Below are 14,281 nucleotides of genomic sequence, written 5' to 3' on the forward strand. Positions count from 1 at the left end.
CAAATGAGCCATACAGCCTTCCTTTGAAGCCACATGTAGTTATTAGGTCCTTCCCCGTGGGAGGCATGTTGAGTACGTAATGTACTCATGGCAATACTTTTGTTGAACAACAGAGATCTATGAAGACGAGGGCGTCGACTACGACTATTATGATGATCCTGAGGAGTGAGGACACGTTGATTACATCGACTGCCTGCGGCTGAGATGGAGTTGCTATGTATTTATATATTCCGCTGTGTTTCTGGTTATAATAAATGTCATGAGACATTTCACTATGTATGCCTTGTGGCAAGAGTTATTAAACTTATACTTATTTTATTGTTCTGCGATGATACCATTTCGCTGTGTTGTCAAGTTGATCCTGGATTGACAAATATACACAGGAGGGTCTGGAAATAATTTCTAGGTTCTCACAGAAGTGGTATCAGAGCCGACGTCGACCTAGTAACGTGGCCTTAGTTAGAAATGGAAAGCCTTAGAAATTATTTTATAAATTTTCTAGTATTTCTCTTCTATTTTCTCTTATTAAATTGTGTACTGATTCTCTTCTTATTCAAATATGTAGATGGTGATATCATCCTCACGCCGGATTGAGCAGTTTGGCAACCTCGGTCTTCAGTTTCGGGACATGCTCACATGCTTAGGCTTCAACAAGGATCCAGAGGTTTCCGGACACTCCTACCGCATGATCGGGGGCGAGGAACGTTTCAAGGTCAACTTTGTGGTGTATCCGAGGATGGAAGAACAGACCAACAGTTACCGATACACATATGATGGAGAAGACTTCTTTGATGCTGTCATTGGAGTGATTCATCAGGCGATGCATCGGATAGCCGGACTTCATCAGGATGAGCTGAGGCACACCCCGTTCCGGTACTTCACTTTCCGCATTGGGGACGGAGCGATTCAGCAGAACTTGGGGTACATGGAGGAGGATGATCCCACGATCATTCGTATGGCTTCACTTACCCTTGGACTTGAGCAAAACCTTGCTATGACTACGACTATGCTGGAGGAGAACCGTCAGCGCTTAGAGTATTACCAGGAGCGTGTGGAGATACTTGAGGAGAGATTGGTGGAGGCGAACACTTCCTTAGCCGCTGCCCATGAAGCACGGGAGGCCGCTGAGGCAGTTGCAGAGCAGGGTATCATCTCGACGAACGCTATGCTTGCCGTGGAGAATGGTGACCAACAGGAAATGCCACCAGAGGACCCTACACCTCCTCCACGCCAGAGGCTTCATCCACGCACCAAGATAACGCGGATGAAGAAGAGCGCTCTAGCGAAGAAGCGTCGCCTGACACATCGCGCCATTGCACCTTCAGCACCGCCTGCACCTCCAGCACCACCGACTCGCGAGCAGCAGCTCGACGACACTGAGGAGGAGACTGAGCCTGAGGAGAGAGTTCCTGCTACGCCAGAGGGGACCGCATCACCACCATCCGGGCTTCGCTTTGCATCAGCACCTACCCACCAGTACGATGGAGATCTCAGTGAGTAGATGGACTATAGGAACCATGAGCGATATCTTTGATGATGCGAGTGAACGTTAGTTATTTTCATGTTTGCTATGTCCATGGTAGACTATACCGATATATGTGGTATAGCTACTATGTTGTCCGGTACTTTCATGCTCGAGTGTTTTAATTGGAGTTTTATCTGGAGTTCAGTTGCTGGTTTTATTTGTTCATTTGTTATCATATTGGGTTTATGGGTTAGATATTTCCCTCTCTTCTATTCTAACACCGGAAGGCCAACAAGATGGATGCTAATCGCGGAGGTCGTGGCCATGGAGCACACGGACGTGGTCGCGGTCGTGGACGTGGACGCGGTCATGGACCAGGTTTTGGGGAACATGTCTTTGAAGAAAACTTTAAGGAGGGACATGTCCATGATACCAACTCTGACTCTGGAGGAGATGATGTGCCACCACCACCGCCGCCACCCAATATGGCACAGATGATGTTGATGCAAACACAGATACTTCAGCAGCTTGCAGCCAATGTTGCGAATCAGAATTAGGGTCAACCACCACAGTCGGGATTTGCTGAGTTCATGAGGGCAAAACCGCCAACTTTTGAGGGATCAGCAGACCCACTTGACGCTGATGATTGGTTGAAGGACATCAGGAAGACTCTCAACTTGGCCAATTGCACCGTGGAAAATCATGTCAAGTTTGCGGCACACCAGCTCAAGGGTGTGGCTGCAGATTGGTGGGAGAATTATTGTGAAGCTCATGAGGATGCCCAAACTATCACTTGGAATGAGTTTGCAGAAGCTTTCCGCACCGCACATATTCCTGCAGGCATCATGGAGCTGAAGAGGGATGAGTTCCGAGCTCTTACTCAAGGAAAGATGACAGTATCGGAATATCTTAGTCGTTTCATGCAGCTGGCACGTTATGGAAGGGCAAATATTCCAACTGAAGCTGACAAGACTGCCAAGTTTTTGAAGGGGCTGAACCCTGGGTTGAAGGACAGGCTGGTATCTCATGATTTCCTTACCTTTCAAGCACTTGTCAACAAGGCTATACTCCAGGAGAACTCAAGGAGGGAGTTAGAGGAGCACCGCAAGCGTAGAGCACCACAGAATCACCATGGGGCAGGTAGCTCCCGACAGAAGATTGGTCATCATGCTGGCTATCGTGCACAGTATGTCAAGCCATCAAGGCCCAACAACACCTATCAGCCAAATGCATATAAGACTCCACGAGCTGAAGTGGGAGGTAATCATGCTAATACAGCTGGAAAGGCATGCTTCAGTTGTGGGCAAGAGGGTCACTTTGCTGTTGCATGTCCCAACAAGAACACTGGTCCCACTCCAGTGAAGTTCAATTTGGGTTCTACAGCTAAGACACCCGCAGCTGGACGTGGCCGAGGCATTCTCAATACACCAGGGGGTGCACCTCATGCATCAGGACATGGAAGGGTCAATCATGTCACCATCGAGCAGGCTCAAGAGTCACCAGATGTTGTTCTTGGTATGTTCCCAATCAACTCATATTACGGTTTAGTACTTTTTGATACTGGAGCTTCTCATTCCTTCATTTCAAGGAGTTTTGTTGAAAAACATCATTTTCGAACTGAGGGTTTGAACTTGCAAATGGTAGTGCAATCACCTGGGGGTATTTTAAGTGAAGGAAATATGCCCTAGAGGCAATAATAAAGTTATTATTTATTTCCTTATATCATGATAAATGTTTATTATTCATGCTAGAATTGTATTAACCAGGAAACATAATACATGTGTGAATACATAGACAAACAGAGTGTCACTAGTATGCCTCTACTTAACTAGCTCGTTAATCAAATATGGTTATGTTTCCTAACCATGAACAAAGAGTTGTTATTTGATTAACGGGATCACATCATTAGTTGAATGATCTGATTGACATGACCCATTCCATTAGCTTAGCACCCGATCATTTAGTATGTTGCTATTGCTTTCTTCATGACTTATACATGTTCCTATGACTATGAGATTATGCAACTCCCGTTTGCCGGAGGAACACTTTGGGTGCTACCAAACGTCACAACGTAACTGGGTGATTATAAAGGAGCATTACAGGTGTCTCCAAAGGTAGATGTTGGGTTGGCGTATTTCGAGATTAGGATTTGTCACTCTGATTTTCGGAGAGGTATCTCTGGGCCCTCTCGGTAATGCACATCACATAAGCCTTGCAAGCATTACAACTAATGAGTTAGTTGCGAGATGATGTATTACGGAACGAGTAAAGAGACTTGCCAGTAACGAGATTGAACTAGGTATTGGATACCGACGATCGAATCTCGGGCAAGTAACATACCGATGACAAAGGGAACAACGTATGTTGTTATGCGGTCTGACCGATAAAGATCTTCGTAGAATATGTAGGAGCCAATATGGGCATCCAGGTCCCGCTATTGGTTATTGACCAGAGAGGTGTCTCGGTCATGTCTACATAGTTCTCGAACCCGTAGGATCCGCACGCTTAACGTTCGTTGACGATTTAGTACTATGTGAGTTATGTATGTTGGTGACCGAATGTTGTTTGGAGTCCGAGATGAGATCACGGACATGACGAGGAACTCCGGAATGGTCCGGAGATAAAGTTTGATATATATGATAATAGTGTTTGGTCACCAGAAGGGTTCCGGATGTTTCCCGAAATGTTTGGGTACGAGAACACTTTATTTGGGCCAAAGGGGAAAGCCCACAAGGTTTTTGGAAAGCGCAAAAGGAAGTTTTGTGGAGTCCAGGGGCCAGACGCCAGGGTCCCTGGCATCTGGGTCCAGACGCCGGGATCCCTGGCATGTGGCCCTGGAGTCCGAGAAGGACTCTTGCCTTTCGGGTGAAACCGACTTTGTGGAGGCTTTTACTCCAAGCTTCGACCCCAGGGCTCAAGATATAAATAGAGGGGCAGGGCTAGCACCAAAGATAGATCAAGAAACACCAAGCCGTGTGCCGGCAACCCTGTCTCCTCTAGTTTATCCTTTGTCATAGTTTTCGTAGTGCTTAGGCGAAGCCCTGCGGAGATTGTTCTTCACCATCACCGTCACCATGCCGTCGTGCTGCCGGAACTCATCTACTACTTCGCCCCTCTTGCTGGATCGAGAAGGCAAGGACGTCACCGAGCCGAACGTGTGTAGAACTCGGAGGTGCCGTGCTTTCGGTACTTGGATCGGTCGGACGTGAAGACGTACGACTACATCAACCGCGTTGATATAACACTTCCGCGAACGGTCTACAAGGGTATGTAGACAACACTCTCCCCTCTCGTTGCTATGCATCACCATGATCTTGCGTGTGCGTAGGAAATTTTTTGAAATTACTACGTTCCCCAACAGTGGCATCCGAGCCTAGGTTTTATGGTTTGATGTTATTTGCACGAGTAGAACACAAGTGAGTTGTGGGCAATATAAGTCATACTGCCTACCAGCATGTCATACTTTCATTCGGCGGTATTGTTGGACGAGACGACCCAGACCAACATTACGCGTAAGCTTACGCGAGACCGGTTTCCCCGACGTGCTTTGCACATAGGTGGCTTGCGGGCGACCGTCTCTCCAACTTTAGTTGAACCAAGTGTGGCTACGCCCGGTCCTTGCGAAGGTTAAAACGGAGTCAAATTGACAAACTATCGTTGTGGTTTTGATGCGTAGGTGAGATTGGTTCTTGCTTAAGCCCGTAGCAGCCACGTAAAAATTGCAACAACAAAGTAGAGGACGTCTAACTTGTTTTTGCAGGGCATGTTGTGATGTGATATGGTCAAGACATGATGCTAAATTTTATTGTATGAGATGATCATGTTTTGTAACCGAGTTATCGGCAACTGGCAGGAGCCATATGGTTGTCGCTTTATTGTATGCAATGCAATCGCGATGTAATGCTTTACTTTATTACTAAGCGGTGGTGATAGTCGTGGAAGCATAAGATTGGCGAGACGACAACGATGCTACGATGGAGATCAAGGTGTCGCGCCGGTGACGATGGTGATCATGACGGTGCTTCGGAGATGGAGATCACAAGCACAAGATGATGATGGCCATATCATATCACTTATATTGATTGCATGTGATGTTTATCTTTTTATGCATCTTATTTTGCTTTGATTGACGGTAGCATTATAAGATGATCTCTCACTAAATTATCAAGAAGTGTTCTCCCTGAGTATGCACCGTTGCCAAAGTTCGTCGTGCCCAGACACCACGTGATGATCGGGTGTGATAAGCTCTACGTCCATCTACAACGGGTGCAAGCCAGTTTTTGCACACGCAGAATACTAAGGTTAAACTTGACGAGCCTAGCGTATGCAGATATGGCCTCGGAACACAGAGACCGAAAGGTTGAGCGTGAATCATATAGTAGATATGATCAACATAACGATGTTCACCATTGAAAACTACTCCATCTCACGTGATGATCGGTTATGGTTTAGTCGATTTGGATCACGTGATCACTTAGAAGATTAGAGGGATGTCTATCTAAGTGGGAGTTCTTAAATAATATGATTAATTGAACTTAAATTTATCATGAACTTAGTCCCTGATAGTATCTTGCTTGTTTATGTTTATTGTAGATAGATGGCTTGTGCTGTTGTTCCGTTGAATTTTAATGCATTCCTTGAGAAAGCAAAGTTGAAAGATGATGGTAGCAATTACACGGACTGGGTCCGTAACTTGAGGATTATCCTCATTGCTGCACAGAAGAATTACACATATTTATATGAGTAATATCTTTTATGGTCATGCACCTTTGAAGAGTGGTCTATTTTTGATGAATCTCGATAGTAGTGATACACATATTCATAATGTTGAAGCCAAAAGATGCAGAGTTGATAATGATAGTGCAACTTATTTGTGGCACTGCCGTTTAGGTCATATCGGTGTAAAGCGCATGAAGAAACTCCATACTGATGGGCTTTTGGAACCACTTGATTATGAATCACTTGGTACTTGCGAACCGTGCCTCATGGGCAAGATGACTAAAACACCGTTCTCCGGTACTATGGAGAGAGCAACAGATTTGTTGGAAATCATACATACAGATGTATGTGGTCCGATGAATATTGAGGCTCGTGGCGGATATCGTTATTTTCTCACCTTCACAGATGATTTGAGCAGATATGGGTATATTTACTTAATGAAACATAAGTCTGAAATATTTGAAAAGTTCAAAGAATTTCAGAGTGAAGTTGAAAATCATCGTAACAAGAAAATAAAGTTTCTACGATCTGATCGTGGAGGAGAATATTTGAGTTACGAGTTTGGTGTACATTTGAAAAATTGTGGAATAGTTTCGCAACTCACGCCACCCGGAACACCACAGCGTAATGGTGTGTCATAACGTCGTAATCGTACTTTATTAGATATGGTGCAATCTATGATGTCTCTTACAGATTTACCGCTATCGTTTTGGGGTTATGCTCTAGAGACGGCCGCATTCACGTTAAATAGGGCACCATCAAAATCTGTTGAGACGACGCCTTATGAACTATGGTTTGGCAAGAAACCAAAGTTGTCATTCCTTAAAGTTTGGGGCTGCGATGCTTATGTGAAAAAGCTTCAACCTGATAAGCTCGAACCCAAATCGGAGAAATGTGTCTTCATAGGATACCTAAAGGAGACCGTTGGGTACACCTTCTATCACAGATCCGAAGGCAAGACATTCGTTGCTAAGAATGGATCCTTTCTAGAGAAGGAGTTTCTCACGAAAGAAGTGAGTGGGAGGAAAGTAGAACTTGACGAGGTAACTGTACCTGCTCCCTTATTGGAAAGTAGTACATCACAGAAAACTGTTTCAGTGACACCTACACCAGTTAGTGAGGAAGCTAATGATGATGATCATGAAACTTTAGATCAAGATACTACTGAACCTCGTAGATCAACCAGAGTGAGATCCGCGCCAGAGTGGTACGGTAATCCTGTTCTGGAAGCCATGCTACTAGATCATGATGAACCTACGAACTATGAAGAAGCGATGGTGAGCCCAGATTCCGCAAAATGGCTTGAAGCCATGAAATCTGAGATGGGATCCATGTATGAGAACAAAGTATGGACTTTGGTTGACTCGCCCGCTGATTGGCAAGCAATTGAGAATAAATGGATCTTCAAGAAGAATACTGACGCTGATGGTAATATTACTGTCTACAAAGCTCGACTTGTCGCAAAAGGTTTTTGACAAGTTCAAGGGATTGACTACGATGAGACCTTCTCACCCGTAGCGATGCTTAAGTCTGTCCGAATCATGTTAGCAATTGCCGCATTTTATGATTATGAAATTTGGCAGATGGATGTCAAAACTGCATTCCTGAATGGATTTCTGGAAGAAGAGTTGTATATGATGCAACCAGAAGGTTTTGTCGATCCAAAGGGAGCTAACAAAGTGTGCAAGCTCCAGCGATCCATTTATGGACTGGTGCAAGCCTCTCGGAGTTGGAATAAACGCTTTCATAGTGTGATCAAAGCATTTGGTTTTATGCAGACTTTTGGAGAAGCCTGTATTTACAAGAAAGTGAGTGGGAGCTCTGTAGCATTTCTGATATTATATGTGGATGACATATTACTGATTGGAAATGATATAGAATTTCTGGATAGCATAAAGGGATACTTGAATAAGAATTTTTCAATGAAAGACCTCGGTGAAGCTGCTTACATATTAGGCATTAAGATCTATAGAGATAGATCAAGACGCCTAATTGGACTTCCACAAAGCACATACCTTGACAAAGTTTTGAAAAAGTTCAAAATGGATCAAGCAAAGAAAGGGTTCTTGCCTGTGTTACAAGGTGTGAAATTGAGTAAGACTCAAAGCCCGACCACTGCAGAAGATAGAGAGAAAATGAAAGATGTTCCCTATGCTTCAGCCATAGGCTCTATCATGTATGCTATGCTGTGTACCAGACCTGATGTGTGCCTTGCTATAAGTCTAGCAGGGAGGTACCAAAGTAATCCAGGAGTGGATCACTAGACAGCGGTCAAGAACATCCTGAAATACCTGAAAAGGACTAAGGATATGTTTCTCGTATATGGAGGTGACAAAGAGCTCATTGTAAATGGTTACGTTGATGCAAGCTTTGACACTGATCCGGATGATTCTAAATCGCAAACCGGATACGTGTTTACATTAAACGGTGGAGCTGTCAGTTGGTGCAGTTCTAAACAAAGCGTCATAGCGGGATCTACATGTGAAGCGGAGTACATAGCTGCTTCGGAAGCAGCAAATGAAGGAGTCTGGATGAAGGAGTTAATCTCCGATCTAGGTGTCATACCTAGTGCATTGGGTCCAATGAAAATCTATTGTGACAATACTGGTGCAATTGCCTTAGCAAAGGAATCCAAATTTCACAAGAGAACCAAGCACATCAAAAGGCGTTTCAATTCAATCCGCGATCAAGTCAAGGAGGGAGACATAGAGATTTGCAAGATACATACGGATCTGAATGTTGCAGACCCGTTGACTAAGCCTCTCTCATGAGCAAAACATGATCAGCACCAAGGCTCCATGGGTGTTAGAATCATTACTGTGTAATCTAGATTATTGACTCTAGTGCAAGTGGGAGACTGAAGGAAATATGCCCTAGAGGCAATAATAAAGTTATTATTTATTTCCTTATATCATGATAAATGTTTATTATTCATGCTAGAATTGTATTAACCAGGAAACATAATACATGTGTGAATACATAGACAAACAGAGTGTCACTAGTATGCCTCTACTTAACTAGCTCGTTAATCAAAGATGGTTATGTTTCCTAACCATGAACAAAGAGTTGTTATTTGATTAACGGGATCACATCATTAGTTGAATGATCTGATTGACATGACCCATTCCATTAGCTTAGCACCCGATCGTTTATTATGTTGCTATTGCTTTCTTCATGACTTATACATGTTCCTATGACTATGAGATTATGCAACTCCCGTTTGCCGGAGGAACACTTTGGGTGCTACCAAACGTCACAACGTAACTGGGTGATTATAAAGGAGCATTACAGGTGTCTCCAAAGGTAGATGTTGGGTTGGCGTATTTCGAGATTAGGATTTGTCACTCCGATTGTCGGAGAGGTATCTCTGGGCCCTCTCGGTAATGCACATCACATAAGCCTTGCAAGCATTACAACTAATGAGTTAGTTGTGAGATGATGTATTACGGAACGAGTAAAGAGACTTGCCAGTAACGAGATTGAACTAGGTATTGGATACCGACGATCGAATCTCGGGCAAGTAACATACCGATGACAAAGGGAACAACGTATGTTGTTATGCGGTCTGACCAATAAAGATCTTCGTAGAATATGTAGGAGCCAATATGGGCATCCAGGTCCCGCTATTGGTTATTGACCAGAGAGGTGTCTCGGTCATGTCTACATACTTCTCGAACCCGTAGGATCCGCACGCTTAACGTTCGTTGACGATTTAGTACTATGTGAGTTATGTATGTTGGTGACCGAATGTTGTTCGGAGTCCGAGATGAGATCACGGACATGACGAGGAACTCCGAAATGGTCCGGAGATAAAGTTTGATATATATGATAATAGTGTTTGGTCACCGGAAGGGTTCCAGATGTTTCCCGAAATGTTTGGGTACGAGAACACTTTATTTGGGCCAAAGGGGAAAGCCCACAAGGTTTTTGGAAAGCGCAAAAGGAAGTTTTGCGGAGTCCAGGGGCCAGACGCCAGGGACCCTGGCGTCTGGCCCTGGAGTCCGAGAAGGACTCTTGCCTTTCGGGTGAAACCGACTTTGTGGAGGCTTTTACTCCAAGCTTCGACCCAGGGCTCAAGATATAAATAGAGGGGCAGGGCTAGCACCAAAGACAGATCAAGAAACACCAAGCCGTGTGCCGGCAACCCTGTCTCCTCTAGTTTATCCTCTGTCATAGTTTTCGTAGTGCTTAGGCGAAGCCCTGCGGAGATTGTTCTTCACCAACACCGTCACCACGCCGTCGTGCTGCCGGAACTCATCTACTACTTCGCCCCTCTTGCTGGATCAAGAAGACGAGGACGTCACCGAGCCGAACGTGTGCAGAACTTGGAGGTGCCGTGCTTTCGGTACTTGGATCGGTCGGACGTGAAGACGTACGACTACATCAACCGCGTTGATATAACGCTTCCGCGAACGGTCGACAAGGGTATGTAGACAACACTCTCCCCTCTCGTTGCTATGCATCACCATGATCTTGCGTGTGCGTAGGAAATTTTTTGAAATTACTACGTTCCCCAACATTAAGGACTGGGCAGAAGTGTCCTAAAGTGGTTATAGTTATAGAAGGGGTAGAGTTCCTAGAAAATCTTATCTTGATAGACTCCAAAGGCTTGGATATCATTTTAAGAATGAATTGGTTAAGGAAACATAAGGCATTTGTAGATTGTGCTAGGACCTCTGTTACATTAACAAGCACTGAAGGGGCCACTGTGGAATACCAAGCTAGGATTGCACCTCAACCTGAGGTTGATTGCATGCTGAACAAAGTGAAGGAGTTAACTTTGGAGGATGTTCCAGTGGTGAAGGAATATCCAGATGTCTTTCCGGATGAATTGCCTGGATTGCCACCAGACCGTGAGATTGAGTTTGTCATTGAGTTAATACCGGGCCCCGCTCCTATTGCGAAGAGAGCTTATAAGATGACAGCGAATGAATTAGCCGAGTTGAAGAAGCAAATTCAGGAGTTAGAAGAGAAGGGTTACATTAGGCCGAGCACATCACCATGGGGCGCACCTGTGCTATTTGTGAAAAAGAAAGATGGTAGCATGCGCATGTGTGTGGATTATCGAGCGCTAAATGCAGCAACTATTAAGAATAAGTATCCCCTGCCAAGGATTAATGACTTGTTCGAACAATTTAAGGGAGCACGTCTGTTTTCCAAAATAGATCTCCGATCGGGATACCACCAGTTGAAGATTCGCCCGCAAGATGTTCCAAAGACCGCCTTTGTTACTCGATATGGTCTCTATGAGTTTTTGGTAATGTCTTTTGGACTCACGAATGCACCAGCTTACTTCATGTATCTCATGAACAGCGTAGTCATGGATTGCTTGGATAAGTTTGTTGTAGTGTTCATTGACGATGTTTTGATCTATTCTCGGAGTGAAGAAGAGCACGAGAAACACCTTCGAGTGGTTTTGGAGAGGCTAAGGGCTCATCAACTCTATGCCAAGTTTAGTAAGTGTGAATTCTGGTTAAAACAAGTGGACTTTCTAGGACATGTCATCTCAGCCGAAGGAGTTGCCATGGATCCAGCAAAAGTGGAATCAGTACTCAGTTGGAAGCAACCCAAGAATGTGTCAGAAATATGCAGTTTCCTTGGACTAGCCGGGTATTACCGTCGGTTCATTGAAGATTTTTCCCGAATAGCTAGACCTATGACTCAGTTGTTAAAGAAGGATAAAAAATTTGAGTGGTCAGAAGCTTGTGAAGCGAGTTTCCAAGAACTCAAGAGGAGGTTGACAACTGGTCCAGTATTGGTATTGCCAGATATTTAGCAAGATTTTGAGGTTTATTGCGATGCTTCTCAACAGGGTTTGGGATGTGTGCTTATGCATCAAGGAAAGGTTGTAGCTTATTCATCGAGACAGCTACGCCCTCATGAGGTTAACTATCCCACACATGATTTAGAGTTAACCGCCGTAGTGCATGCCTTGAAAACTTGGAGGCACTACCTTATCGGAAATAGGTGTGAGATATACTCGTATCATAAGAGTTTGAAATACATTTTCACACAACCGGATTTGAATCTTAGACAGAGAAGGTGGCTAGATTTGATCAAGGACTATAATCTGAACATTAACTACCATCCTGGTAAAGCCAATGTCATAGCTGATGCACTGAGCAGGAAGGTTTATGTCAACAATGTGATGATTCAGAAGGAAGCGCCAGAACTTTATGAGGAAATTCGAAAGATGAATCTGTATGTGAGCCTTGCTGAAAATGGTGAAATGTTAGAGGTCAAGTTTACTCTCTAAGATCAAGTGCGAGAAGCGCAAAAAGATGACAAGGGCATTGAAGAGATTCGAGAGAAAATCAAATTGGGTGAAGCACCCGACTATAGAGAGGATGAGAGTGGAAGCATATGGTTTCGAGACCGTTTGTTGGTGCCAGACCAAAAGGATATCAAGGACACGATCATGAAGGAAGCTCATGAGTCAGCATACTCAATACACCCTGGAAGTACAAAGATGTATAATGATCTTCGGGGTAGTTTTTGGTGGTCGAGTATGAAGCGAGAAATCGCTGAGTATGTTTCACAGTGTGACGTATGTCGAAGGGTCAAGGCGGAGCATCAGAAACCCGCGGGACTACTACAACCACTTAAGGCCAGTGTGGAAATGGGAAGAAATTGGAATGGACTTTATCACAGGCCTTCCGAGGACATCTTCTGGATTTGATTCTATTTGGGTCATAGTGGACAGATTGACCAAGTCAGCTCATTTCATTCCAGTAAAGACTACCTATGGTGGAGAGAAGCTCGCAGAATTGTATATGGCAAGAATCATTTGTGCACATGGAGTTCCTAAGAGGATAGTGTCAGATCGAGGTACTCAGTTTACCTCGCGGTTTTGGAAGAAAATACATGAAGTTCTCGGGACTCAGTTGGATTTCAGTACAGCGTATCACCCACAGAATGATGGACAAACGGAACGGGTAAACCAAATTCTTGAAGACATGCTTCGAGCTTGTGCTTTGACTTATCAACGTAGTTGGGATAAGAGTCTTCCTTATGCTGAGTTTTCTTATAACAACAGTTATCAAGCAAGTATAAAGATGGCTCCTTTTGAGGCTTTATATGGACAAAAGTGTCGTACACCTCTTAACTGGCATGAAGTAGGTGAAAACCAAGTGTTTGGACCTGACACGTTGGAAGAGGCGGACAAGCAAGTGAAAATGATTCAAGAAAGGTTGAAGGCAGCCCAGTCTAGACAGAAGGCTTATTCGGATAAACGTCGTCATGACATATCATTTAAGATAGGAGATGATGTGTACCTGAAGGTATCTCCACTACGTGGAATGCGTCGATTTGGAATCAAGGGTAAGCTAGCGCCCCGCTACATTGGTCCGTTTGGGATTACCGCTCGACGTGGAGAGGTAGCCTATCAGTTGGCACTCCCAGAGAAGTTGTCAAATGTGCACAATGTTTTCCATGTGACACAGTTGAAGAAGTGTTTTAAGAAACCCGAGGAAGAGGTGCAGAAGACTTCACTTGACAACATAGAAGTCAAAGATGACCTGACATATGAAGAGTATCCTATCAAGATTCTTGATGAGCAGTTGCGTACAACTAGGAGAAAGGTGATCAAACTTTGCAAGGTGCAGTGGAGCAATCACACTGAGAAGGAAGCAACTTGGGAGCGAGAAGACGACCTCAGGGAGCAGTTCCCAAATCTTTTCTCTTAGCTCTGAATCTCGGGGTCGAGATTCCTTATAAGGGGGCTAGAGTTGTAACATCCTGATTTTATTTCGAGAGTTCATTTTTTTAAGCCAAGGGATGTTGCAACATAATCTTTAATTATATATTTTGGAGATTGCTCAAATTAATACCAAGTTGTTTGGAATTAATTTAGCACATGTCAGGTGGAAAATATTTTTCGTAATATCCTGAGTCGATTTATTCGTTCGTAATATTTCATTTAAGTTTTTTTGTTACTTTGATTTCTTGGATTCTTGAAGACTTTTTAGTTGTCTTTGTTTCGGCTCCTCTTGTAGCAATCCTAGTAAAAGAAATCAATATTATATTATATTGATTTTCTTTTCTTCTCTCTTCTTTAGTTTCTCTTTCTTTTATCGGTCCTTGAACAATACGTGCATC

The 14,281-nt window shown here is 44.0% G+C and overlaps 1 protein-coding gene across 1 annotated transcript; it reads left to right on the plus strand.

Moving 5' to 3' along the window:
• The first annotated feature begins 2,310 nt into the window (after positions 1–2,310).
• LOC147958745 (uncharacterized) lies at positions 2,311–3,153 on the plus strand. The gene has a single exon (XM_087532275.1). It carries the CDS (start codon positions 2,311–2,313, stop codon positions 3,151–3,153), a length of 843 nt encoding a protein of 280 aa, XP_087388401.1.
• Positions 3,154–14,281: the final 11,128 nt, after the last annotated feature.

The sequence above is a fragment of the Triticum urartu genome, chromosome 7A (assembly GCF_056163025.1).
Source record: "Triticum urartu cultivar PI428250 chromosome 7A, HENAU_Tu73, whole genome shotgun sequence".
Taxonomy (NCBI): domain Eukaryota; kingdom Viridiplantae; phylum Streptophyta; class Magnoliopsida; order Poales; family Poaceae; genus Triticum; species Triticum urartu.

Excerpts from the sequence above, each read along its gene's own strand:
- LOC147958745 (XM_087532275.1), top strand. The coding sequence starts at position 2,311 with ATGGAGCTGAAGAGGGATGAGTTCCGAGCTCTTACTCAAGGAAAGATG.